The sequence below is a fragment of the Rattus norvegicus genome, chromosome 8 (genome assembly GCF_036323735.1).
Source record: "Rattus norvegicus strain BN/NHsdMcwi chromosome 8, GRCr8, whole genome shotgun sequence".
Classification (NCBI taxonomy): domain Eukaryota; kingdom Metazoa; phylum Chordata; class Mammalia; order Rodentia; family Muridae; genus Rattus; species Rattus norvegicus.
The window spans coordinates 19,973,038-19,997,384 of NC_086026.1; the positions used below are offsets into that span (position 1 = coordinate 19,973,038).

Here is a 24,347-nt window from a genome sequence, read left to right on the forward strand (position 1 = left end):
TGGGGTAGACCCTTAGAGGCAAGAGACTTCTGGAATTGTAGAACAGAGCAAGTTTAGATATAAGATATTTAGGGATCCTTTATCTAGGCAGTTGCAGTAGTTAGACTTTGGAAATCAAGTTCCCCATATTTATTTATTTATTTATTTTGCCATTGATCTGTACTGAGCCAAGCTGCTGTAGTAGAGCCTGAGCCGTGAAGGAAGGAGGACCGGAAGATGAGCACTGCGTGGCTGTGTTCCTATGAGCTCCAAGAGGGGATGGAGCGTTGAAGCTGCAGGAGTGAGTGTGGGCAGCTCCTGGGGGACGCAAGGAAACAGAGGCCAGGAAGGCACAAGGAGAGACAGAGCAGGTGACTCTAAGTGAGAGAAGGCAAGGCCAAAAGAAAGAATCCCAGGCTGCCAAGAGCGGGGCTGCAGCTCCTGAGAGACCCAGACAGGTATAAGCAGGAGGACAGATAGCAAGGGAAAATGGAGATGTCCGTGGATACAGTGGCCAGAGGCGCAGCAGGCTGCAGAAGTCAGAGAAGCACAAACATGCCTACACCGAGGACACAGCGGGCCAGAGCGAAGCAGTAGCCGAAGAATCGGACTCCAGACTTTGGAATCAAATTCAGGAACAAATGATCCTGAGAGTTTGATTAGCAGCTTGGTTCAGAGTGGACAATGCCAGGGAGAGCAGGTGTGTGTGGGTGTGTAACACTGCAACTGGCCATCCCCTTCGCTTTCCCGCTCCTGCTAGGTGGACTTGGACTCCTACTCTGCAACAAACTTACAGATTCATCAACTATAACTTAAAGACAGGAAATTTACAAAGTCTGTGAAGGACGTGGTGGGGAGACAGGCAGAAACAGGGATTGGAGCCGAGAAAAAAAGAAATAGAAAATGGGGAATTCCTTTCTCTTCCCTGACTTGATCGGCAGCATTTGGGTTGGTTATCTAAGAGGCTGCTCACCAGGGTCAGATGACACACTAGATGCCCTAAGTTGGACACTAGGTGGGGTGGTCTGAGGTCCTGCAAGAGGCATCCCGCAGGGGAGACAGGAGGTGGATGACGCAGTTCCCACGGAGGAATGGGGTTGTCTATCAAGATAGGGACATGCACAAGTAAATAGGGGTCTCTGAGAGGGACGGAAGGGGCAGGTGAGGAACAAGAGGGGGAAACCAAAGTCTGCCAAAGTATGCATGACATGAAAGCAGGAAGAACTACTTCACCAGAGGAAGGGAACCAGGAAGAGGAGTGAAGGAGGAGGGTGGAAAAGAATAAAAAGTGCATATGCATGAGAAGTATTCATGACACTCTCATGAAGAAAGCCATTGCTGTGTATGCTAGCTATCAGAAAACTTCTCACTGGAGGAATGGGTGGGTGGCTGAGAGGCAGCGCCCACAAGTCCATGGTGGCAAAGCTGCTGTTTCCAGAGGAGTGGACAGAATGGAGCTTTTTATCTCTTCTGCTCCTTGAATGTGTCAGGAAGTGTTTGAAGGCTGTTCAAAAAAAAAAAAAAATAGGCCTTTACTAAGCCCCCCAGCGAATCTTAAGGTCCAAACGGAGAGGAAACATTCCAGGTCTATTTCAGGATTTGCCGCACCTTAATATCGGGAATGTGCCAAGGCTACAGATGGAAACCAACGTGGGATCCTCGGAATGCACAGACCCGTCCTTTCAGTGTGGCCCCACATAGTCCCCAAGGCTGTTTGCACCCGTCTGCTGTCTTGTTGTACAGAAAGCTTGCGAGCTCGAGGGAGGGGGCTGCTGGAGTCTGGGCTGCTGCCGGGTAGCAGAGCTGGGGAGACAGTGCGAGCAGCGCTGGGAACTGCGGTGCTGCCAGAAGGGAGCGGGGCAGCTGGAGCCGAGCGCGTCACGGGAGCGAAGAGACGCTGCACGGCCCTATAGGCGGAGACGCTCTGGCCCCTGCCCGAGCAGAGGTATAAAAGTGCTGTGAGAATCGGGTGAGCGCCACCGAGGACCGAGGTGGGTGACAGTCCGCACAATCCCTAGGTTCCCTAGGATCCCTAGGTTTTCCGGAGTTCTCCCTGCGGTCCGGACCCTCCTGAGGATCTCGGTTGTCTCCCCATCCAGGACCTGGCGTCCCCAGGTTCTCTCGGAGGTCGGGGCTCCCTCTATGCTTCGCGCCCCTCGAGTCCAGGTTCCCTCTGTGGTGCGGACTCCTCTAGCCCGGTGCGCTCAGCGCCCCGCACCCAGTCTCCTCATACGGAGCCTGGCGGGGAGTCCGGACCTTGTGCCCAGAGCTGCAGTGGTTGGACATGAATGTCCCTCCTGTCCTGCTTCTTTTTCTTCTGTCCTCCGTGAGAGCCACTGAGCAGCCGCAGGTCGTCACTGAGCATCCCAGCATGGATGCAGCCCTGACCGGAGCCAATGCCTCGCACTTCTGGGCCAACTACACTTTCTCTGACTGGCAGAACTTCGTGGGCAGGAGACGCTATGGGGCTGAGTCCCAGAACCCCACAGTGAAAGCCCTGCTCATCGTGGCCTACTCCTTCATCATTGTCTTCTCGCTCTTCGGCAATGTCCTGGTCTGTCATGTAATCTTCAAGAACCAGCGTATGCACTCGGCCACCAGCCTCTTCATCGTCAACCTGGCAGTGGCAGACATCATGATCACATTGCTCAACACGCCCTTCACTTTGGTAAGGAAAGGTCCTCCTGGGCTCAGTCTCGTCTCCTCCCGCCAGTCTGTCTCTTCCAGATCCTCCCCACCTTCAGGCTCTCCCACCCTACTCCTTCACTTGCTCTGTTCGGCCAACCCAGCCTTAGTTTTGTGTTCCTGCCTTAATCCTTGGGTCTCCTTTCTCTCCTGACACGAACCAATATTCCTTCCAGCTCTGTCTTTCCTTTGCTCTTTCTTTCCCCCCTCCATTTCCAAACCAGAGTTCCTGCAACTGGTAGCACTGATTCAAAGAGTCAAGTGTCTGCAGTTGGCGCTAAGGGACTGACCGTTCTGTTTCCCGTCTTTGGTCACAGACATTTGGAAGTAGCAAACAGTAAACCAGGTCCCTGAAGTTTTACAGAGGCTGTTACCCCGACCCTCTCTTCAGCCTGTGAGAAACCCGCCTCCCAGCCATACGGTGCTGCTGCTGGGTCATTTGAGACAGCAACTGTTAGCTGTTAATGGAGTCTGAAACGTCTTTCTCTGTGCTAGTGGGTTAAGCTGTGTTCCCGCTATGGCTTGATAGCAAACCCCAGTGTAAGAGCTGTGCTGTGAGGGAGTAATGGTGAGATGGCCTGGAGCCTCAGGGCTGGGACATTTGTGCAGAGGATGCAGGTGGCTCCCTCTCTGGGTCTCTATGTGGCTATGTGGCATTACTGATGTTGTTTCTGTCCCTCAGGGACCAGGGAGCTTCATGGATGGTTTGAAACAGTGAAAGTATGGCTGAGAAATCCTGCTGACAGCCAGCTCATCTCTAGAGTGGAGCCATGCCCTTATCAACTTATGGAATAACTTGTTGTTAAAGTTATTAGCCAAGAAGAATATCCATCCATCCACCCATCCACCCATCCACCCATCCATCCATCCATCCACCCATCCACCCATCCATCCACCCATCCATCCATCTACCCATCCATCCATCCACTCATCCATCCATCCATCTACCCATCCATCCATCCATCCATCCATCCACCCATCCATCCATCCATCCACCCACCCATCCATCCACCCATCCATCCATCCATCTACCATCCACCCATCCATCTACCATCCATCCATCCATCCACCCATCCATCTACCATCCATCCATCCATCCACCCATCCATCTACCATCCATCCATCCATCCACCCATCCATCTACCATCCATCCACCCATCCATCTACCCATCCATCCATCCATCCATCCATCCATCCATCCATCCACCCATCCACCCGCCCGCCCATCCATCCATCCATCCATCCATCCATCCATCCATCCATCCATCCAGGGTGTTGCCATGTGCACACAGGTTATGAGAACTGGGAGGAAGGGTCTTCAAATCCCTCAGCCTGCTCACCACAGCCTTCCCACTTGGGTGAGGCATTGCCTTTGGCTGCTTGGTGTTGGTAACCCTCCTGGGCCCCCCTTCTTAGCCACTGTGCTCACAGCAGTTAGCATGAAGACTGACTCTGATCGTTGAGACAATAGCAAAACATTGTTGATGGTTCCCATGACAGAGACATGCAGACAGTGTAGTGAAGCCTGAAGGAGGCAGGCCTTCGTTCCTTCCTAATAGGCAGTCAAAGGAGACTTTAAAAAGGATGTACCATTGCAACAGATCTGCAAGAGCTGGATCTCCACACAGCACAGAGGGAGCAGGCAGAGCAAAAGAAAGGAGCCTCTGAGGTTCACCTTATGTTGAGGGAGCACGGAGTGGCTGGGTGAAGCTGGAGTGGGTCAGAAAGAGGCTGGGCCAGGCGTCAGGACTGGGCCTTTCTGCAGCCTCTGTCTGGGCAGCAGTGTTCTACCTGAACAGCATGAGGGCAAGCTCCAGAGAGAAGAGGGGGCTTCTGGGAGGTGGTGATGGCCCATCAGAAACAGGGTTGCTCACTTGCTGATCGTAGGGGGAGGCAGAGGGGTTGAAGATGCCCTGCTTCATAGGCTCCATGACTCCTCCCAGTCACAGGACAAAGTCCTCCCAGTCACAGGACAGAGCCCCGATCTTCTTCTCCCTGTGGAGATGTAGCCAGACTTGACGCAACATTCCTGTATACACACCAGGCAAACAGCCCACTCCTCAGTTCCCAGCAGAGCCTGATCCAGGGCTGGTGGCTTTTATCCCAGTTTCCACACATGTGAGTTCTTGCCCATCTTACACACCCCCTGGTGCAGTAGCAATGGCAACTTAGAGGGGCTAAGTACAGCATGGTGTGCCTGCCGCGCACCATTTCTCTATCGTGCACGATCTCTATGACCACCTGTGGGGAGCTGCTGCACACGTGCAGGGGGGAGGCTCAGAGACCCTAAAGTGGGAGTACACGAGCCACGCTGAGGAAAATGCCGGTGCGCCACGCTTCAGCACAGCACCTGGAATGTTCCTTGGCTGGGAAGGCTGAGAAACCTCCTGAGAGGATGCTCCTTGGATACCAATAAGAAGCATAACTGTGTCAGTCAAGGCTGGTCCATTCTGATCTAAGATGACAGCAGGAAGGGACAAAAAACTCCTCCATCGATTTCTCCCTTTGCGCATTTCACTCCCTCTCCCATGATCCTCCCTGGACCAGACAAACCTTGTTCACAATTGATGCTCCGTTTCTCCTGGGCACAAGACATTCCTCACAGGAACTGCTCCAGGCCCATATACGCACCCAGCCCTTCATGGTGCTGAGGGAGGACTTTGTGTTTCCCAAGGGTACCATTTCTCCCCACTGTAACCTTCACCTTCCCAGATTCTTCTGTCCCAGCTGATCAGCTGCACTATGGCCATAGATGTGGGGCTGGGCTGTATGTAGTTCTGTGATAGATCGCTTACACAGTATGTATGGCTCTAGGGTGGATCACTTATACATGTGCACATGCACATACACACACACACACCACATGCACAGACACATGCATACACACACATACCACACATACACAAATACATACACACAAGCACATGCACACATGCACACATGCACATATACACACACCATGCACATACACACACACACACACACATAAGCACATGCACACACACACACACCACACACACACACACACACACACACACACACACACACACACACACACCTTCTAAGCACATTGGACATGCTATGTTGTAACTTTTTGGAGACATTTTTCCCACAAGGCCATGTTCCATTCAGCCAAGAAAGAATTTTATTACACTTTAAAATGCCAGCTTCCCATTTCTAAAAATTACCTTTTAACAATTTGCTGTGCAATTCCTCCCATCTTCACAGATTTTACAATAAGCCTTTCAGGTGGGGATTTTGAAGCCAGTTTCTGAAAACGGAAAAACCGAGGTTAAAGGAGTTTATTGGCTAAGGCTGTGTGGCAATAAATAGAGATGAAATGCCAACCCCCAGAGCCCTGTTTTCCCAGCTCTCCCGATACCTGATGGCCCAGGGCCATGACTGTGGTTTGGTGAACTGAATGAACAAAAATGGCTTGTGCCGGGGAAAGCCCTGTGGTCTGTGGCACAGTAACTGGAAGATTTCTTGGCTAGGGAGCTGAGAAGTATCCTGAAGAGATGTTCTTCAAAGACCACTGAGAGCTGGCACTGGTACCAGCCAAGGCCTACTGATTACCCGCCATCTGTATTTTACCCACAGGTCCGCTTTGTGAACAGCACATGGGTGTTTGGGAAGGGCATGTGTCATGTCAGCCGCTTTGCCCAGTACTGTTCTCTACATGTCTCAGCACTGACCCTGACAGCTATCGCTGTGGACCGTCACCAGGTGAGAGCACCTGTCCCCAGCATCACCCTGCCCTCTCTGTCTATGCCTGCCTGGTGGGAATACTCAGACCACCGTGGTCTGTAGGGAATACCCAGGGACAGTGACTCATTCAGCCCCGCTGTCATCGTGTGTACTTGTCTCCTTGTTGATCTATTTGGGTGAGGACAGGAGGGACGTTAAACTCTTTGGTAGTTGTGAACTGTTATTTCCACTGGGTTGACATGAAGACTTGCCGCTGGTCCCCATCTCTGGATATAATGAATTATTTTGGTGGTAGAAAAGCAAACACAGAAAATCATAGATGGAAATGAAGAAGCAAATGTCTGCAGGTTGGAGAAGGCTTCAGATGGGACATGGAGAATCCCTGGCCAGACAGTGTAGGAGGAACACAAGCTAGTGTACCGATAACAGGAGCAGGTAGGGTTGGAAGTGTAGGAGTGGTGCCCCACGGGTGGTAGGCACTCAAAGATGACCCGAGGTCCTCCCTTGTGTAAGGGGCCAGCTCTGGGTCTGGTATATTGCACCCACAAACTCCATAATCCATCAACACAGATGGCTGATTATCTGGTGGTTCTCAACCTTCCTAGTGTGTGACCCTTTAATGCAGTTTCTCATGTTGTGGTGACCACCCCCAACCATAACATTAATCTGTCACTACTATAATTTTGCCAGTGAATGGTGTCTCAGTTTCTAAGGCCATCAGAATCCTGTGTTTTCTGATGGTCATGACCCACAGGTTGAAATCCACTCAACATAGATTAGACCATGTTAAAAATTAGGAAACAGGCCAGAAATGCACACACTTTCCCATGATCGTGTGACCAAGAATGACCACATTAGTCCAAAATCTGTCTGACTCCAAGACCGTGCTTTTAGCCCACTAGACTGCCCTACTCTGTAGTGATTTAAACAGACCCACAGAGCAAGTCTCCTCGGGATAAAGGGAACCGAAGTTTGCCCTGAGGTGACCCAAGAAGCCCAATAGAGAACTGAGTTCAAAGACTCATCTTTGAAGGCCCCATTCAGTGTGAGGGATGGCTTTCTAGTAAAACAGATGTTCAAAGTGGATAGAGCTGCCTAGGACAGTGTCCCATGTCACCAGCCACATCTAAATGCATCTGACGACAACTTGAAAAGAGTATTCTTAAAGGAATTTGCACATCAGATGAGGGGTGGGCTGCCCAAATTTGAGATTACTCTATTGTCAAAATGCCCTGATCACGTTAGAATCAGGTCCTTGTGTAGTGAAGGTGTGTCACGGCCAGTCGAGGAAGGTTAGCACGTAACTGTTCCTTCCTTCTAGCTAGCTTCCACCAATCCGATCAGAGATCTGGGCTACCGTTGCCCCAGAAACTAACCTCACGAGTGGAAATACTTTTTAGATTTCCACCATTATTCAAGCGTCTTCGAAGAGTTGACTGGCTGGAACACAATATTAATTCCAAGACACATTTTGGCGCCATGTCTGTGATACTGGTTCCCTTTGAAGTGCGTGGAAATCAGTCTGGGCTGGAGTTCAGCCGTGGCTTTAGTGGCTGGCATCAGATCAGCCCCCCACTCTTCTTGCAGTGGGTGACAAGAGAGTCCTTCTTATGGTCAGAGCCCTCTATGCCATCCAAGGTCTGGAACCATGGGAAGATGGCTGGGCTTTGAGGAGGCAGGGCTGAGCTTGGGATCCCTTCTGTCACCTTTGTGTCCTCCTTGTCACCTCACACTGCTCTTCTCCTTTACGAGAGACCTTGGAACTTCTAGGAGGCACTTGGAACTTCTAGGAGGCACAGAGTCCACATGGCACCCTCTTCCCATCCCTGGAGTTGAGCTGTGACCTCCCTTTAACTCCTCGGCTGCCTTGTCCCATGTAGGTGCCACCAAGGGATGTAACAGGTGCTCACCCTTTGATAAATAAGACCTGGATTCTTACCTGCTTTCGCCTTCAGCTGTGAGACCCCTCCCATGTTTTCTAGGTCATCATGCATCCCTTGAAGCCTCGGATCTCCATCACCAAGGGTGTCATATATATTGCTGTCATCTGGGTCATGGCTACCTTCTTCTCTCTGCCTCATGCCATCTGCCAGAAACTGTTTACCTTCAAGTACAGGTGAGACTTGTTAGTTGGAGTAGCGTGGGGCTCAAGGGAGAGCGTTACCTTCAAGTACAGGTGAGACTTGTTAGTTGGAGTAGCGTGGGGCTCAAGGGAGAGCGTATCATGCTGTCCTTCTCCAGAACAGACCTGGCCCACAGTCACTGGGACTAAACGGGAGCCCCCTCCGGATGTGACTCTTGCTGTCTGGCGTCTCTGCCTCCGTGAGCTATTGTAGACCGCCCCGTCGCTTCCTGGTCCATGCCAAGTCTTTGTATCCTCTTTTCAACTCAACCTTGCTCTCTAGGTTGCTTGCAAGGACAAGGCAGTAGTTACCAGGTTCTGCCACCAGGGGGCATGTGCTCACACAGATGGGGACGGGGCCCCCACTCAGCCCTGTTTAAAATAAGCACGATTTCCCGACTCACAGAACCTAGAAAGAAAGTAAGTGTGAGTATATGCTTCTGAGGCCGGATTCCCTATCTCCCCCACTACCCAGTGTGGACCTTAACATATGCTCTTACCAGATGAGAAGCTCCTTCTCTCAAACAGTTAAAAACAACAACAAAAACCGCAATCTACTCCATAATAGCCTGTCTCCATGGCAGACTGCACAGGAGGAAGAACTCTCCCGTTTTGAACTCATGATCTCTCTGAGTCGATCCCTAACTCCGCCTCCACATTACAAACCTGCAGTACATTTTCACCAACACTGAACAAAGGAGGGAAGTTTGAGTGGTTTCGGCATCTTACCGCTTTCCACTGGGAGCAGCTCCTTCCCTCCTTCCGTTTCTTTCTAGACTGTGTAAGGGAGTTACTAAGGCCTGGGCATGGCTAGAGGCGTGTGTCCTTTACCACCCATTCTCCCGACCTTCCGCCTGTTTTAATGGTTGCTCTTAGAAGTGAGATCTGACTGAAAAGCAGACTCAAGAAAGAGGTGGTTTCCTGAGCAGGAACACTGACGCCTCATTCCTTCACGGATACATTCATTCCTTATTCATTCATTCACTCATTCACTCATTTGTTCATTGAATATTCGTGGGCCCACTGTGTGCGAGGGATGATACTAAGTTCAGGGGACACAGAGTCTGACGTCTTCCGGACCTCTATAAAATGTTCTGTGGAGAGACTGAAGCATGATGAGATGATTAGGGGACAGTCCCAAAAGGACTGTGACAGATGGGCCCAAGCCTTAGGTAGGGCCCTCCTCCCCAGGAAGTGGTAGCACTGATTCCCCCACTCATGTCGGCCATCTTCCTTTCCCCTCTCTCTTGGCTCAGTGAGGACATTGTGCGCTCCCTCTGCCTGCCGGACTTCCCAGAGCCAGCTGACCTCTTTTGGAAGTACCTGGACCTGGCCACCTTCATCCTACTCTACCTTCTTCCACTCTTCATTATCTCAGTGGCCTATGCTCGTGTGGCCAAGAAATTGTGGCTCTGCAACACTATTGGCGACGTGACCACAGAGCAGTACCTCGCCCTGAGACGCAAGAAGAAGACCACCGTGAAGATGCTGGTGCTTGTGGTGGTCCTCTTCGCTCTCTGCTGGTTCCCCCTCAACTGCTATGTCCTCCTTCTGTCCAGCAAGGCCATCCACACCAACAACGCCCTCTACTTTGCCTTCCACTGGTTTGCCATGAGCAGCACTTGTTATAACCCCTTCATCTACTGCTGGCTCAACGAGAACTTCAGGGTGGAGCTGAAGGCACTGTTGAGCATGTGCCAGAGGCCGTCCAAGCCTCAGGAAGACAGGCTGCCCTCCCCGGTTCCTTCCTTCAGGGTGGCATGGACGGAGAAGAGCCATGGTCGGAGGGCTCTGCTAGCTAATCACCACCTTCCCTCTTCCCAGATCCAGTCTGGGAAGACAGATCTGTCCTCTGTGGAACCCACTGTGGCCGTGAGTTAGGGGAAGCTGGAAGTGGTGGGAGAGGGTTCTGTCCTCTCACAATTGACCAGACTCAAGGTGTCGGAAAGTTCCCCAGAATCAGTGAGATGCTTGGGTTCCTAGGAACCTGTCCAGCACCCTCTGGTTTGCAAACCTTGTAGAAGATACCATGAGGTGTTGTGTGTGGATCTTTGAGCAAGAGCTCCGGAAGCCACCTCAGCTCCAGCAGAGGCTGGTTCAGTCAACCCCTGTCAGTTGTATAGCATCTGCCACCTTTGTCCTTCCTTCTGCTGAGCACCCACAGCAGGACCCGGGTCACATTATTGGTAGGCCTGACGCATGTGCTCAGAAAAGAACTTCACTAGCCAGGGAGAACAGGCATGGAGGCCTTCTGAAGTCATTGGGGCAAGTCCAATCACACAGCTTCAATGGCCTTGGCTCTGTCTATGCCAGACAGGGCCCATCTTGGTTTCTTAAAATAGAAATTAGCATTGCCATTTTGAAAAGGTCAAAAAGGGAAAGAAATTAATTCAGCCCCATCGATTTGTTAAAAAAAAAAAGCCTGTTAATATGCTGTGAATTTATCTGTAACTTTGCCTTCTCTATGTGTGCACATTTGTACTTTTAAAGTCATGAACTACATGTATCCATTTAGATTGTAATAATTAGCAAGAAATAGGGATATATTGGAGTACTATTGAATTCCTCCATGACAAATGGGGTCCCTCAGCATATGAGAAGAGAAGAGAGGAGAGGAGAGGAGGGTAGGGGAGGGGAGAGGAGAGGAGAGGAGAGGAGGGGAGAGGAAGGGAAGGGAGTGGAGGGGAGGGGAGAGGAGAAGTAAGCAAGGTGAGGGTTGGATCAACTCTACCTTGTAACTAGTGATGGGTGGGGCCTGGCCCTCTCCTAGGTGGTTACCATCAAGATGAGCAGTGCACCAGAGAGCCGGGAGGTAGGCTCCCTTTCTCCTGACCCCCAGAAAGAAGAAGGGGTGAATCACTGTTCCCTTTTAATGGACAATGTGAGGACTTGCTTTCCAATAAGCTGGAAATAATTGTGCTTAGACACCTCATCTGCCCAAGATGTCTAGACAGGGCATTTTTCTCCATTGTCTGAATGATGAAAAACTTTTTCACACCAGTTCCTGAGAGAAGATTTCCCTGTCTACATCACCTGAGAAATTCATGTGTCATTTTTTAAAAACTTACAGGCTTCTTGAAGCCACTCTATTCCTCGAGGGCCCCTTTGTCAGAGAAATCTCATTCCAGGTGCCCAGTGATTTTGCCATCTTCCATGTGGTCCCGATGACTCTCAGTGTTCCCCACTGACAGCTGTGCCAGGCAGAACTGACTCCAATCCCCATGCCCAGAGCCATGGCTGCTGCTGCGCTAGCATCGGATTCCCACCTCCTCCTCACAGAGCCACCACAGAGACAAGCCATCTTTGTGGAGCTGAGAGGGAAACTGAGGCTCAAGGGAGGAGAGGCTCATCCAAGACTCATTTAGAACTCTCAGTTGCTAACTGAAGCACAATCTGCTTAAGTCTGATTCCCTCTAACAAACCTGGGGGGTTGCTTAAACTAGTCTGTCCATAGGAGTGTTAGAAAAAAATCCAAGATAAAAAAAAAATGTCATCTATAGAACATCAGTTTGTTTAAAAAAAATGTTTTGGAGAGGGTAGATTTCCAAATATAAAGTGAGTTTTTGAGGCCACAGCTTCTGCATCTGTCCTATCTCTGTATTGTCAGCTGGTACCTGGGAGTTTCATCTTTCATGTGGCCAAGAAGAGTCATGGTACTAACCTGAGGACAGGCAGCAGCAACACACAGTGTGTCTTCCCCTAGGGACTTGTGGGAGGAGCTTCAGCCATAGCTCCCAGAGGGCAGCTGGAGACAGCACCCTGTCACAGAGTCAGCCATCAGATCTGCATCTCTTGTCCGTCCCCATCTGCTCCCTTCCTTGTATGCGTCGGAGCAGACGTGACTGGTAACAGTGACTGTGGTCTTTGTGAAGCCTGAGTTTTTCCAATATGCTGCAAAGTGTGCTTTATTGTGAGTCACCATAGGCGCAATAAAACCTCTCCTCTGTGTGCAGGCTGTACTTCTTGGACTGGTGATCGTGTCACAGATGGTAGCCTTTAAAACAGGATTGGCATGGATCATATGAGGAGTGCATGGAGATTCTCCATGTGAAGCTCAGAATTTTATCTTAGAAAGTCTGGGCACAGCGAAGGTGAGGAGAGCGCAGAGAGCCCTCTGACTCTCATTAAGAGCTGCCATGTCCCTCCTTGGTTGTGATGCACCTGCGCTGTATGCTTGAACCCTGAGCTACACTGGTCCCTGGTGATTTGGGAGGAAGCAAAGCCATTGCTGGAGCCTGGAGGCCTCCCATTAGCAGTGCACAGTAGACACGGCCTCCCCTCGTGTGCTTGATTGATGCTATGCTAGGTCTGGAGTGCCAGCATAGAGAATAACCCGAGGCCTTCACGCAACTCTAAAGCCAGTTTTAAAGACAGATGTAAACGAGGTGATCTGAAGAGCCTGAAGGCAATTTGATAGAAACGTAAGAGACGAGAGAAGGGAGCTCAGGTTTGTGGATGTTTCCTCATGGCGTAGATGCCTTCGAGTTCATGACCTCACCCTCCCTGCCTTCTCTGGGGTGGGCATCGGTATTTCTCTGAAGAAGAAACTGAGGCTCAGCAAACTTAGATAATTTTTCTCAAAATCAGAGTCTAAACTGAAAAATATCACCTAGGAGGTCAAGTTCTGTGAACGCATAAAAAATAATCCCATTTTTAACTTTAATCCCATATTCTCCAATTTTACTTGATGGAAAGGTTTTCTTTGGGGGATAGAAAATATGCTAGCAACCCTAAAGACTAGAGCTTAATTTACATATTTTGCAAAATGCTTGAGTGAGTCTTAGGGCCTCTACGGATCAGGACTTAGACAGCATGGTAGGCAAAATCATTCCCATATCCCTGGTACCTGTGAGACCTTGGCAGGTTGCCAAGGAATCCTCCTGAGCCTCAAGGTTCTAGGGTTGCTTGCAAAGATGCAAATGTACCATTGCCAGTCTGAGCTTGTTGAGCTCCACCAAGACCTCCATGGTGGTGAGATCCTGTTGCGCAATCTTCTTTGATTGGATTTGGAATCCTGTAAGAAACACACCTCTAGGTGTATCTATGGCGATGTTTCCAGAGAGGATCTACTGGAGGAAGAAAGAGACACTCTGTGGGTGGGTCAGCATAATCCCTTGGGTGATTACAGAGAGGAAAGGAGAAAGCTATCGGGTGACAACGTTCCCCTCCTCTGCTTCTTGGTCAGTCTGCTGAGATGTGACCAAGCAGCTCTCACCACTTTGGAGTGTTGTGCCGCCATGCCTTTCTAACCATGACGGGCTGTGTACTAAAACCATGAGCCAAGAGAAAGCCGTCCTTAAATTACTTGTGTCAAGTATCTGGCAACAGCAAGAAACAAAGTAACTAATGTAGAGGCCTCCCTGGCTGGCACCGAGGGATCTGAGAGAACCAGAAGCCGGCCTGTCTCAGAGCATAGCGTGAAGACAGAAGATTCATGATCTGGAGAGACCAGTTGTCAGCATCTTGTTTTAGCATCTCCATGCATCCTCTATGGCCAATTCTCTCTCGGTAGGGGGACGGGAGAGAGAGAGAGAGAGAGAGAGAGAGAGAGAGAGAGAGAGAGAGAGAGAGAGAGAGAGAGAGAGAGCTGGATGCAGTTTTGAAAACACAGAAAACAGTGGTGTTCAACATGAGCAAAGCCTGGGCTAGATCTCTCCCCCAGTTGTAGTAAACTGTCTCACAGACTGTGTGCTATTTGCAGCTTCTCAGGGGCAAAGTGGTTGGTTTCAACAACCTCTCCTTTTCTCCTGTTTCCAGCCTAGTAGGGACCATTGTCAAATTGGTCAGTAATTTAAGGCTCTCGGCGTGCATATGAAGAGACAGCCAAGAGACAGCCTCACTGACAGGAGGCTCACGAATTATCACAGTCGGGAGAAGCATTGGTCTCAGGACAGGATATGGAGACAGGATATGGACCATAGTGCTAGATATGGGTTACTCTCCAGGTTTTAGCTTTGTTTAAGCAGTGGGTTCAAGGGTGTCTACTACGTATTGAAAGTAATTAATCAAATCCTTAACCATACAGCAAAGAGCAGGTCACACCTGGACACCTGCTCAGAGGTACCATAGGCCACCGACAGCAATTAATCTAGTCCTGACCCTGTGGCCCACCCACCACCACACCTACTAACAAACAGAAAACCAATGAAGTCAGGGAGCCAGAGGCACAGCCCTCCACCTCTCTACCCTGTTCTTTCCAATCAGGCTACGTCTGAATCATTACAATATATAAGTCAGTCACATTGTTCCTCACAAGGCTCGGGGCTATTATCAGAAGAGGACCCTGTAAGATTGTGACAGGCAGAGGTGGCACACTGAAGCAGTGTTTCCCACAGCAGGACAGTTAGAGGAACTCCTTACATTGGCTCTAACAGTTTGCCCAAGACCTGCCCAAGATCGAGCCTGGCAGAAACCCAGTATAGAGTCGGAAGGAAGTCAGAAGTCCCACCCCTAGTGAAGAAGCCACTGTCAACTCATAGTTGGTAAGGGAGACTGAGAGTTGGTTTTCTTTAAGGGTATGTCCCTGGTTGATTGGCCATGCTCCCTCCAGTGGATGTATATGTATTTTCCACCAGTATACGGGAAACACAAAATGGATTTGATGGTTATTTATTTTAAAAGTTGAAGGGAGGTGTAGGGAGGGTTGAAATTTTCAAAGAATTAGTAAAACCATTTTAAGTGGGCAAGTAGAGCTCATTGCCATACAACAAGGACAGGACAATCCTTTTTCCTTCTCAGAACAAAGCCTCCTTGCCTGGGGTTGAAGCTCGTCTCTTCTTTGCTTGTCTGGTCTTTGCTCTACGCCTGCAGCATTTGCTCTTGAGCGTCTCCTCGCTACCTTCTCCAGGCCGAGACCAGCTGCTTCCTGCTGTCCTGTCTTGGTCTGTTTCCTTATTTTGGAAAACTCTATCCCCTCTCCCTGCCCTGCAAGAGTAGGTGTTAGGAGCTCATATTTTTCAAGACCTTATTTATCTGAAAATGTGCTTAAGTTCATACTTAATCAGTACTGTGTCTGAATTTAGGTAATGGGTTAAAATCATTTTCTCTTGCAATTTTGAAAGCATTTGAATTAGTTTTAAATTACTGCTGTAACAAATTACCACAGTCTTAGCGGCTTAAACAACAAAATTGCTCATCTTCTGGTTCTGCAGGCCGCACAGCCACACAGTGTGACACACATCGGCGAGGGGCTTTCTTTCTACTTGTCCCGAGTGAGGCCTCCTGGTCTTTGTAGCTTCCAGAGGCCACAAGCATGCGTCGGCTCATTGCCTCCTCCCTCACTCCAGGTTGAAGCCAGCAGCATTGCATCTGAGCTTCTCCCAGGACCACATCCCCCTTGGGCTCTTTCTGAGATCCTGCCTCACCATTTTTTCAGGGTCCTGTGATTGTATTCTACCTACCTCCTAGGTAATTCAGGATGCTCAGAACCTTTAATTCATTTGCAAAGATAACTCCTCTCATCCTGAACACACCCACAGGGCTTGGACATTGAAGAGTGGGCACTTTGGGGGATGACCATTGCTCTACCTACAAGGCTACATTTTTCTCCTGCTCCAAAACCTGGTGCTTTCCTCTCTCTTTATGACATTTAAGAATGGATGTTGGAGCCAGCTTCTCTGGTTCCCCAAGGATGTGTTGTGGCATTGGCTCACTGTTTTCAAGAAGTGGGGGACTTCAGGGGCTTCCACCTGGCACGAGCGTCCTCCATGCTTGCAGTCTGCCAGCTGTTTAGTATCCCAACTATGCTTGGCAGCTCAGCAGCTGGCACAGAACAGACTTGTGGGCACAGGAGCCTAGCTCACCTGATCCCATAACCTCAGGAGTCCAGTCAGCTGGAGGGATGCTGCTTAGCCTCTGTACCATGAGCACCAGTGCCTCCCCATCCAGCAATGCTCTCCTCATCCTCAATGCCCTCAAAGTCCGAGAAAGAAGGTAAACTCCGGGCCAATTTTCTCAGAAGTCTACAGCTGCTTCACCTGAGGACAAATTTTATAGCTTGGGTACACTGTCCCCCAAAGACTGACTTGTGGTGCAAGCTTGGCCCTCTAAGCTGCAATGTCTCCGGGTGACCAGACCATTACGGCTCAGGTCTTATAAGGGATCAAACCTTCAGCGTATTCATAAATGGGCAGACTACAGGGAGGCAGTAGACACCGCAGAGGAGGGGCCAAGTTGGACAAAGAATGTCACTGGGGGCACAGTCTTGAAGACTGTGGGCTGTGTCCAGGCCTTTGCACTTGCTCTTGGCTTCCTCAATGCCATGAGGTGAGTAGCTCTCTCTACTATGGGCTCCTGGTTCTGCCCCACTACAGGTCCCAAAGCAGCAGAACCAAGTAGCTGTGTGTGTGAGTGTGTGTGTGTGTGTGTGTGTGTGTGTGTGTGTGTGTGTGTGTAAAACACTGCCCAAACGAGTCAAAATATTTTCTTCTTAAATTACTTATCTTGGGTGTTTTATCACAGAAAACGAAAGCTGTAACAATGCTTTTCAAGGTTGAAATCTAAAAGCACGTTGTCATAAGAATTGGAGAAATGTTCGGGATTCCCGGGGACGAGGTGTGGGTGTTTTACGAGTGGCCATCTTGGAGGGGCGTGCTCAGTTGGTGTGCTAGGAGCAAACCCTGCTGGCCATCGCGCAGCACTTGGACAGTGAATCTCTGCCACAGTTGCCATGGGAGACACAGCTTCCTCCAACCCATGGAGGGTCCATGGGAAGAGATCTTTGACCTGAAGACAGTTGTGCCTTCATCAAGCTCTCTTTGCTCTGTAAATTTCATGACTGTCTTCCATTCCAGATCATGTTGACATGTGTATCACTGACTGCGAAGGAGTCTAGACCACAGAGGTTGCTGCTTTGTTTTTTGTTTTGTTTTTGTTTTGGTCCCACCTCTATATTATGAGAAAGCAGTGGGACTGGCTATCAGACAAATCAGCCTGATATATTCAGCATTACAGAGATTAATAGAAAATAATTTCTTTGGAAGCTTAAGACTTACCAGGCATAGCAACACGGGCTGAGATTCCGGCATTCGGGAAAGTGAGTTACAAAGGCTGTGAATTCAAGGCAAACCTGGGCTACAAAGAGACTTCAAGGCTAGCTCAGGGAATTTAGCTCCTCACGGAGCAGTGGCAATTTAAAATGCTATGGTTTGCATCAGTGCCCTCCAGAGGCTCATGTGTCAGAGTTGATCTTAGTGCCTCCATTGCTCTCTGGAGATGGAAACCTTTAGGAGGTGGGGTCTGACAGAAGGAAGTTAGTTCCCTCTCTTGTATTTTTCTCCTCTTTCTGTTTCTGTTTCTCTTTCTCTTTTCTTTTCTTCCATCCTTCCTTCCTTCTTTCTTTTTTTTGGGGGATGGGGTGGGTTGGTTTTAGTTTTTCAAGACAGGGTTTCTCTATGTACCCTTAGCTGCCCTGGAACTCACGCTGTAGACCAGGCTGGCCTTGAACTCTGCCTGCCTCTGCCTCCCAAGTGCTGGGATTAAAGATGTGTGCCACCACCACATGACTTCTTCTATATCCTTGTCTTTGTTCTAGAATTATCTATTTTCCTAAGAGGATTGACTCCATTGATTGGAAAAATTTTAAGTATCAATTATTGGCATGCTAGGTGTGCCCTTCCCCACTGGGCTGTCATTGCTTCTAAGGCCTTCCGCGTGTCAGGGCACATAGCTGGGTTTCTGCTCCATGCCTGGTGCTGAGTTGCCCATGAGCTCATCCCGAGGTTCTCAGTTCTGATCCATTACCGAGTGATCATTCCAGCCGCGGCTTTTGCAAAGCAGAAATACTGGTTTTTGACAAAGTTTGGTTTACCAATTCTTTTTTTAGTACCTGGTGTCTTTTTTTTTTAATGTTGTAAGTGCTGTTACTATTTTTATTCTTAAACAGTCGTGAGGCAAATATAGTTTTGAGTGTTTACGTTCAGAAACTAAAATGCTGAGGGTAAGAACCGAAGCTCGATCTCCATCCTCAGCGGGTCTCTGCGCTGCCTTAGCTGACACCTGCAGGGCCAGCCTCCCGCCCTCTGGATCATGGTGTAATCAGTTTCTACTCTGACATTCTTCAACACACTCTTGACTCGGATCCCTAATCAGGGATGAGTCAAAGAGAGGAAAGGGAGAGAGGACTCTCACAGGGTGACTTCATCTCTCTGGTGTAGACAGGCAGTTATTTTGTGGACACTCTGGTGGCTCTGTGGAGACTCCTCACAGCCTCTTTTAAACACAGGTATGGCAGATATGTTTGAGTCCCTGAGACACTCTGTCCTCAGCTTCTTGTTCACTAAGGATGCTTTCCACAAACTCCCCACACAAAAAGTGTGTGGGCCACTAGGCTGCCCCAATCCAGCTCTGTCTCTACCCACATAGAATCTGTTTATTGGCAGCTATCACGTGGCCGTTCTTCACTCAGATGACTCCACCAGAGTAGCTTTCTCTTTGCTACATCACTGAAGCAGCAATGAATCTACCCAGCCTGCTGTAATTGCCCTGAGCAGTATCAGACCCGTGCTCACAGTGGCCCAATGGTGGGTTCTCTCGCCTTGTTTCTGCTGTGTGGTAGAAAGGACTCAGCCTTCCATCTCTGAGTCTGATCTTGTCCTAGATGCCTTCTCTCACACTAAGGATCTCCCCTTCCCTCACTGTGGCTACCAAATCATGGTAAATGACTTTTGTCACCGACCACATGGTTTGGTTTTCTCCTTTATTCTGCGGACATGACATATCACATTCACGGAGCTGAAAATATGATACAAATCTACGGGTGAGTACACGGCCACAAGGATTGAACTGTGGTGGGAAAATAAAAAAGCGGTGGGACCGGTTCCCGCGCATGTCCTGGTGGTCAGTCGCTAGTTCTGGCTCCAACAGGCCATTGGAACTAACGCTAATTCATTACAGATTAGTATCTCTCCCAGTGGCTCTCTGCTAGCCTCGAACTCTCTCGTTCCAGCTACCCGGTAAAATCATGGTTCTAGAAATCCTGCAGCGGCTGGCCTCTCGTGGGTCCCTGCCACGGACTCAGTCCACGATCCCAGCAACCGCCCCCTGGTGGTTAAAGTACAAACTCCCAACTACCCAGAAAGATCAAGACTCAACCAACTGTAACCCAACAATCAGATTTATGTGTTAAATTCTCAATCCACAATGCATCCACACGATATCCTCTGATCCAGTTGATAAGATATAATTTGCCCATCCACACAACACAAAATCCTGTACACTGAACCTTGTAGACCATATCTAGTTCCTTTCTTATGGGCATTGGTGTTTTGACTGCACACATGATGGTGTGAAGGTGTCAGAGCCCTTGGAACTGGAGTTGCAGACAGTTGCGAGCTGCCACGTGGTTGCTGGGAATTGAACCGGGTCCCTTGGAAGAGCAGCCAGTGCTGTTAACTACTGAGTCATCCCTCCAGCACTCTATACCTAATTCTTGGTTGGCTGATCTTTTACTTTTCTTCTTTAAAAAATATAATTAATATAATATCATTAATAATAATTATCTGTAGTCATATGAGAAACAAGCTTTTTCAGTGGAGTTATGTGCTGCCTTCAGACATCGAGGTTTCTTTGCTTAAAGCTGTCAGCTTCCAGCTTCTCCTCTGCTGATTCTGGTCCCTGGAGGCTTCCACTGTCAGAAGATTTTGATGGTAAGCCAGGATTTGGGTAAAATGTATACTCTGATAATGGAGCTCAGCCTTTCTGCAGTCTTCTATCACTTGGAATTTCCCTTTCAAATGTCTGTCCTGATTGAATACATCTCCTCTCTCTGGTATTGCTTCTCTTTTTAATTGGCCTGCTGGGGACAGGTGCTCTAGCCTAACTCGTTAGGGCTGCTTGAGCCCAGGCTCCTGCCCTAACAACTCCATCAGTGCTCCAGCTTCAGCCAGCCAAGTGCTGGGAGTACAGTCCTGCCCCTCCACGCCAGCCGGACGGTTCTCTCCAGTCACTCAGTCTTGTTCTTTACGTCATTGCTCCTTTAGAGGAATAGGCTGATCTCTCAAAGCCACCATTGAGAAGTCCTACCCTTTTCCACTTGAGATTTTAAAATAATTTCTATTTTGCTGTAGAGAGTCATCATCTGCTAATAAATACATTTTCCTTTAAACGGTTTGAGTAGAGTAGTAGCTGATTTTCCCCCCTCTTCTTCTTCTGCTAATTAGCATGGCTAGGTCTATCTCAGGGTGGCTTCTGTTGCCTGGTCTTCCTTCCTCCAGAGCTGTGTTTCTCAACCTTCCTAATGCTGTGACCCTTTAATACAGTTCCTCACGTTGTGGTGATTCCCCCACCAACCATGAAATTATTTTTCTTGCTACTTCATAACTGTAATTTTGCTGGTTATAAATAGCAATGTGAGTATCTGATATGCAGGATGGTCTCAGGAGACCCCATCCGATCACCAAAGGGGTCGCACTTGACCGGCAGGTTGAGAACCACCTCTTTGGTGGCATCCACTGTAGTCAGATTAGCCCCCTCTGCTGCCCCAATTCTCCTGGCTTTTTACTCATTACTTTAGAAGAATTCCTCTGACCCAGCCCTTCCGCTATTCACCCATCTGAATGAATTTTTAAGATTGCTTCCGGCGTAGGCTGTGCATACTGACAATCATCGTGAATTTCGCCTCATATCTAACTGTGAGGCTGGTTTAGATTTTAAATTTCTTGTAGGCTACCTTATTTCCATGCTTGAATCAAGTAAGGAGCTTCCTCCTTACTTCTTCATGCCAGCCCGAATTTAATAACTCCCCAGGGCCACATTAGTTCCTTGGGCTAGGCAGAATCTAGCTGCTCTTCCCCATGCCCACATCCCTTCTCTGAGGCAGCCAGCATCAACCTGCTCCCCTGTGCGTTCTGCTCTTACAGGCTCCTAGCTTTCAGTGGCCTTTGCACTCTCAAAGGTGACAGAACTTCAACACCCAGCAGTACACTCAGTCCTGGCCTTGGCACAACAGATCTGACCCCACTACTCACTAGCACTGGCTGCCACAGCACCAGTATTCTCTTGTTTGTAATTTTAGACATCTCTATGTTTTTATAGTAGAGGAACATATATATATATATATATATATATATATATATATATATATATATATATATATATATATGTTTGGGCTTCCTTTTAGCATCTGTTGTGGTGCTGGATTCAAGCACTAAACTACACACACACACACAACCCTTTAGTATTTCTTTCTTTTTCTTTTTTAATTGGATTTTTAAAAATTTACATTTCAAATATTATCCCCTTTTCCGATTTCCCGTCCATAATTCCCCTATACCATGCCCCCTCCCCCTTCTTCTATGAAGGTGTTCCCCCAACCATCCATTCAACCCTTCCCAGCCCCAGCCCTGACATTCTCCTACACTGGAGGGTCCAACCTCGGCAGGACCAAGGGCTTCTCCTCTCATTGGTGCTCAACAAGGCCATCCTCTGCTACATATGCAGCTGGAGTCATGGATCTGTCCATGTGTACTCTCTGGAGGGTGGTTTAGTCCCAGAGAGCTCTGGTTGGTTGGTATTGTTGTTCTTGTGGGGTTGCAAACCCCTTCAGCTCCTTCAATCCTTTCTCTAACTCCTCCATTGGGGATCCCATTCTCAGTTCAATGGTTGGCTGGAACATTCTCCTCTGTATGAGAAGAATACATGGCAGAGCCTCTCAGGAGACAGCTATATCAGGCTCCTGTCAGCATGTACTTCTTGGCATCAGCAATACTGTCTGGGTTTGATGGCTGTATGTATATGGACCGGATCCCCAGGTGAGGCAGTCTCTGAATGACCATTCCTTCAGTGTCTGCTCCAAACTTTGTCTCCATATCCCCTCCTATAGATATTTTTGTTCCTCCTTCTAAGAAGGACTGAAGCATCCACACATTGGTCATCCTTCTTCTTGAGCTTCATGTGGTCTGTGGATTGTATTTTGGGTAATCTGAGCTTTTGGCCTGATAGCCACTTATCAGTGAGTATATACCGTGTGTGTGTGTGTGTGTGTGTGTGTGTGTGTGTGTGTGTGAGAGAGAGAGAGAGAGAGAGAGAGAGAGAGAGAGAGAGAGAGAGAGAATGAGAATTAGAGGACTGGGTTACCTCACTCTCAGGATGATATTTTCTAGTTCCATCCATTTGCCTATGAATTTCATAAAGTCATTGTTTTTGATAGCTGAGTAATATTCCATTGTGTAGATGTACCACATTTTCTGTATCCATTCCTTTGTTGAGGGACATCTGGGTTCTTTCCAGCTTCTGGCTACTATAAATAAGGCTGCAATGAACATAGTGGAACATGTGTCTTTGTTATATGTTGGGGCATCTTTTGGGTATATGCCCAGGAGTGGTATAGCTGGGTCCTTAGGTAGTGCTATGTTCAAGTTTTTGAGGAACCTCCAGACTGATTTCCAGAATGGTTGTACCAGCTTGCAATCCCACCAACAATGGAGGAGTGTTCCTCTTTCTCCACATTCTCAACAGCATCTGCTGTCACCTGAGTTTTTGATCTTAGTCATACTGACTGGTGTGAGGTAGAATCTCAGGGTTGTTTTGATTTGCATTTCCCTGATGAACATTTCTTTAGGCACTTCTCAGCCATTCAATATTTCTCAGTTGAGAATTCTTTGTTTAGCTCTGTACCCCATTTTTTAAATGGGGTTATTTGATTCTCTGGAGTCTAACTTCCAATATATATATATTGGATATTAGCCCTCTATCAGATGTAAGATTGGTAAAGATATTTTCCCAATCTGTTGGTTGCCTTTTTTTCCCCTAACGACAGTGACCTTTGCCTTACAGAAGCTTTGCAATTTTATGAGGTCCCATTTGTCCATTCTTTATCTTGGAGCATAAGCCATTGCTGTTCTTTCAGGAACTTTTTTCCCAGTGCCCATGTGTTTGAGGCTCTTCCCCACTTTTTCTTCTATTAGTTTCAGTGTATCTGGTTTTATGCGGAGGTCCTTGATCCACTTGGACTTGAGATTTGTACAGGGTGATAAGAATGGATCCACTTGCATTCTTTTACATGCTGATCTCGAGTCGAACCAGCACCGTTTGTTGAAAATGCTATCTTTTTTTCCACTGGATGGTTTTAGCTCCTTTTTCAAAGACCAAGTGACCATAGGTGTGTGGGTTCATTTCTGGATCTTCAATTCTATTCCATTGATCTACATGCCTGTCTCTATACCAATACCATACAGTTTTTATTACTATTGCTGTTATACAGCTTGACGTGAGGGATGGTGATTCCCTCAGAAGTTCTTTTATTGTTGAGAATAGTTTTCACCATCCTGGGTTTTTTGTTATTCCAAATGAATTTGCAAATTGCTGTTTCTAACTCTATGAAGAATTGAGTTGGAATTTTGATGGGGATTGCATTGAATCTGTAGACTGCTTTCAGCAAGATGACCATTTTTTTTTCAATATTACCCTGCTAATCTATGAGCATGGGAGATCTTTCCATCTTCTGAGATCTTCTTCAATTTCTTTCTTCAGATACTTGAAGTTCTTGTCGTACAGATATTTCACTTGCTTGGTTAGAGTCACACCGAGGTATTTTATGTTATTTGTGACTATTGTGAAGGGTGTCATTTCCCTAACTTCTTTCTCAGCCTGTCTATCCTTTGAGTAGAGGAAGGCTACTGATTTGTTTGAGTTAATTTTATACCCAGCCACTTTGCTGAAGTTCTTTATCAGGCTTAGTAGTTCTCTGGTGGAACTTTTGGGGTCCCTTAAGTATACGATCATATCATCTGCAAATAGTGATATTTTGCCTTCTTCCTTTCCCATTTTATCCTATTGACCTCCTTTTGTTTTCTGATTGCTCTGGCTAGGATTTTGAGTATGATATTAAATAGTTATGGAGAAAGTGGGCAGCCTT

General features: G+C 48.2%; 1 protein-coding gene across 1 annotated transcript; it reads left to right on the top strand.

The window, feature by feature from the left end:
- Positions 1 to 1,957: 1,957 nt before the first annotated feature.
- On the top strand, positions 1,958 to 12,446 carry Gpr83 (G protein-coupled receptor 83). The gene is made up of 4 exons (NM_080411.2): positions 1,958 to 2,647; positions 6,265 to 6,390; positions 8,355 to 8,488; positions 9,751 to 12,446. The coding sequence occupies exons 1-4, from the start codon at positions 2,264 to 2,266 to the stop codon at positions 10,373 to 10,375; spliced, it is 1,269 nt and encodes a 422-aa protein (NP_536336.1). The 5' UTR covers positions 1,958 to 2,263; the 3' UTR covers positions 10,376 to 12,446.
- The last annotated feature ends 11,901 nt before the right edge of the window (positions 12,447 to 24,347 follow it).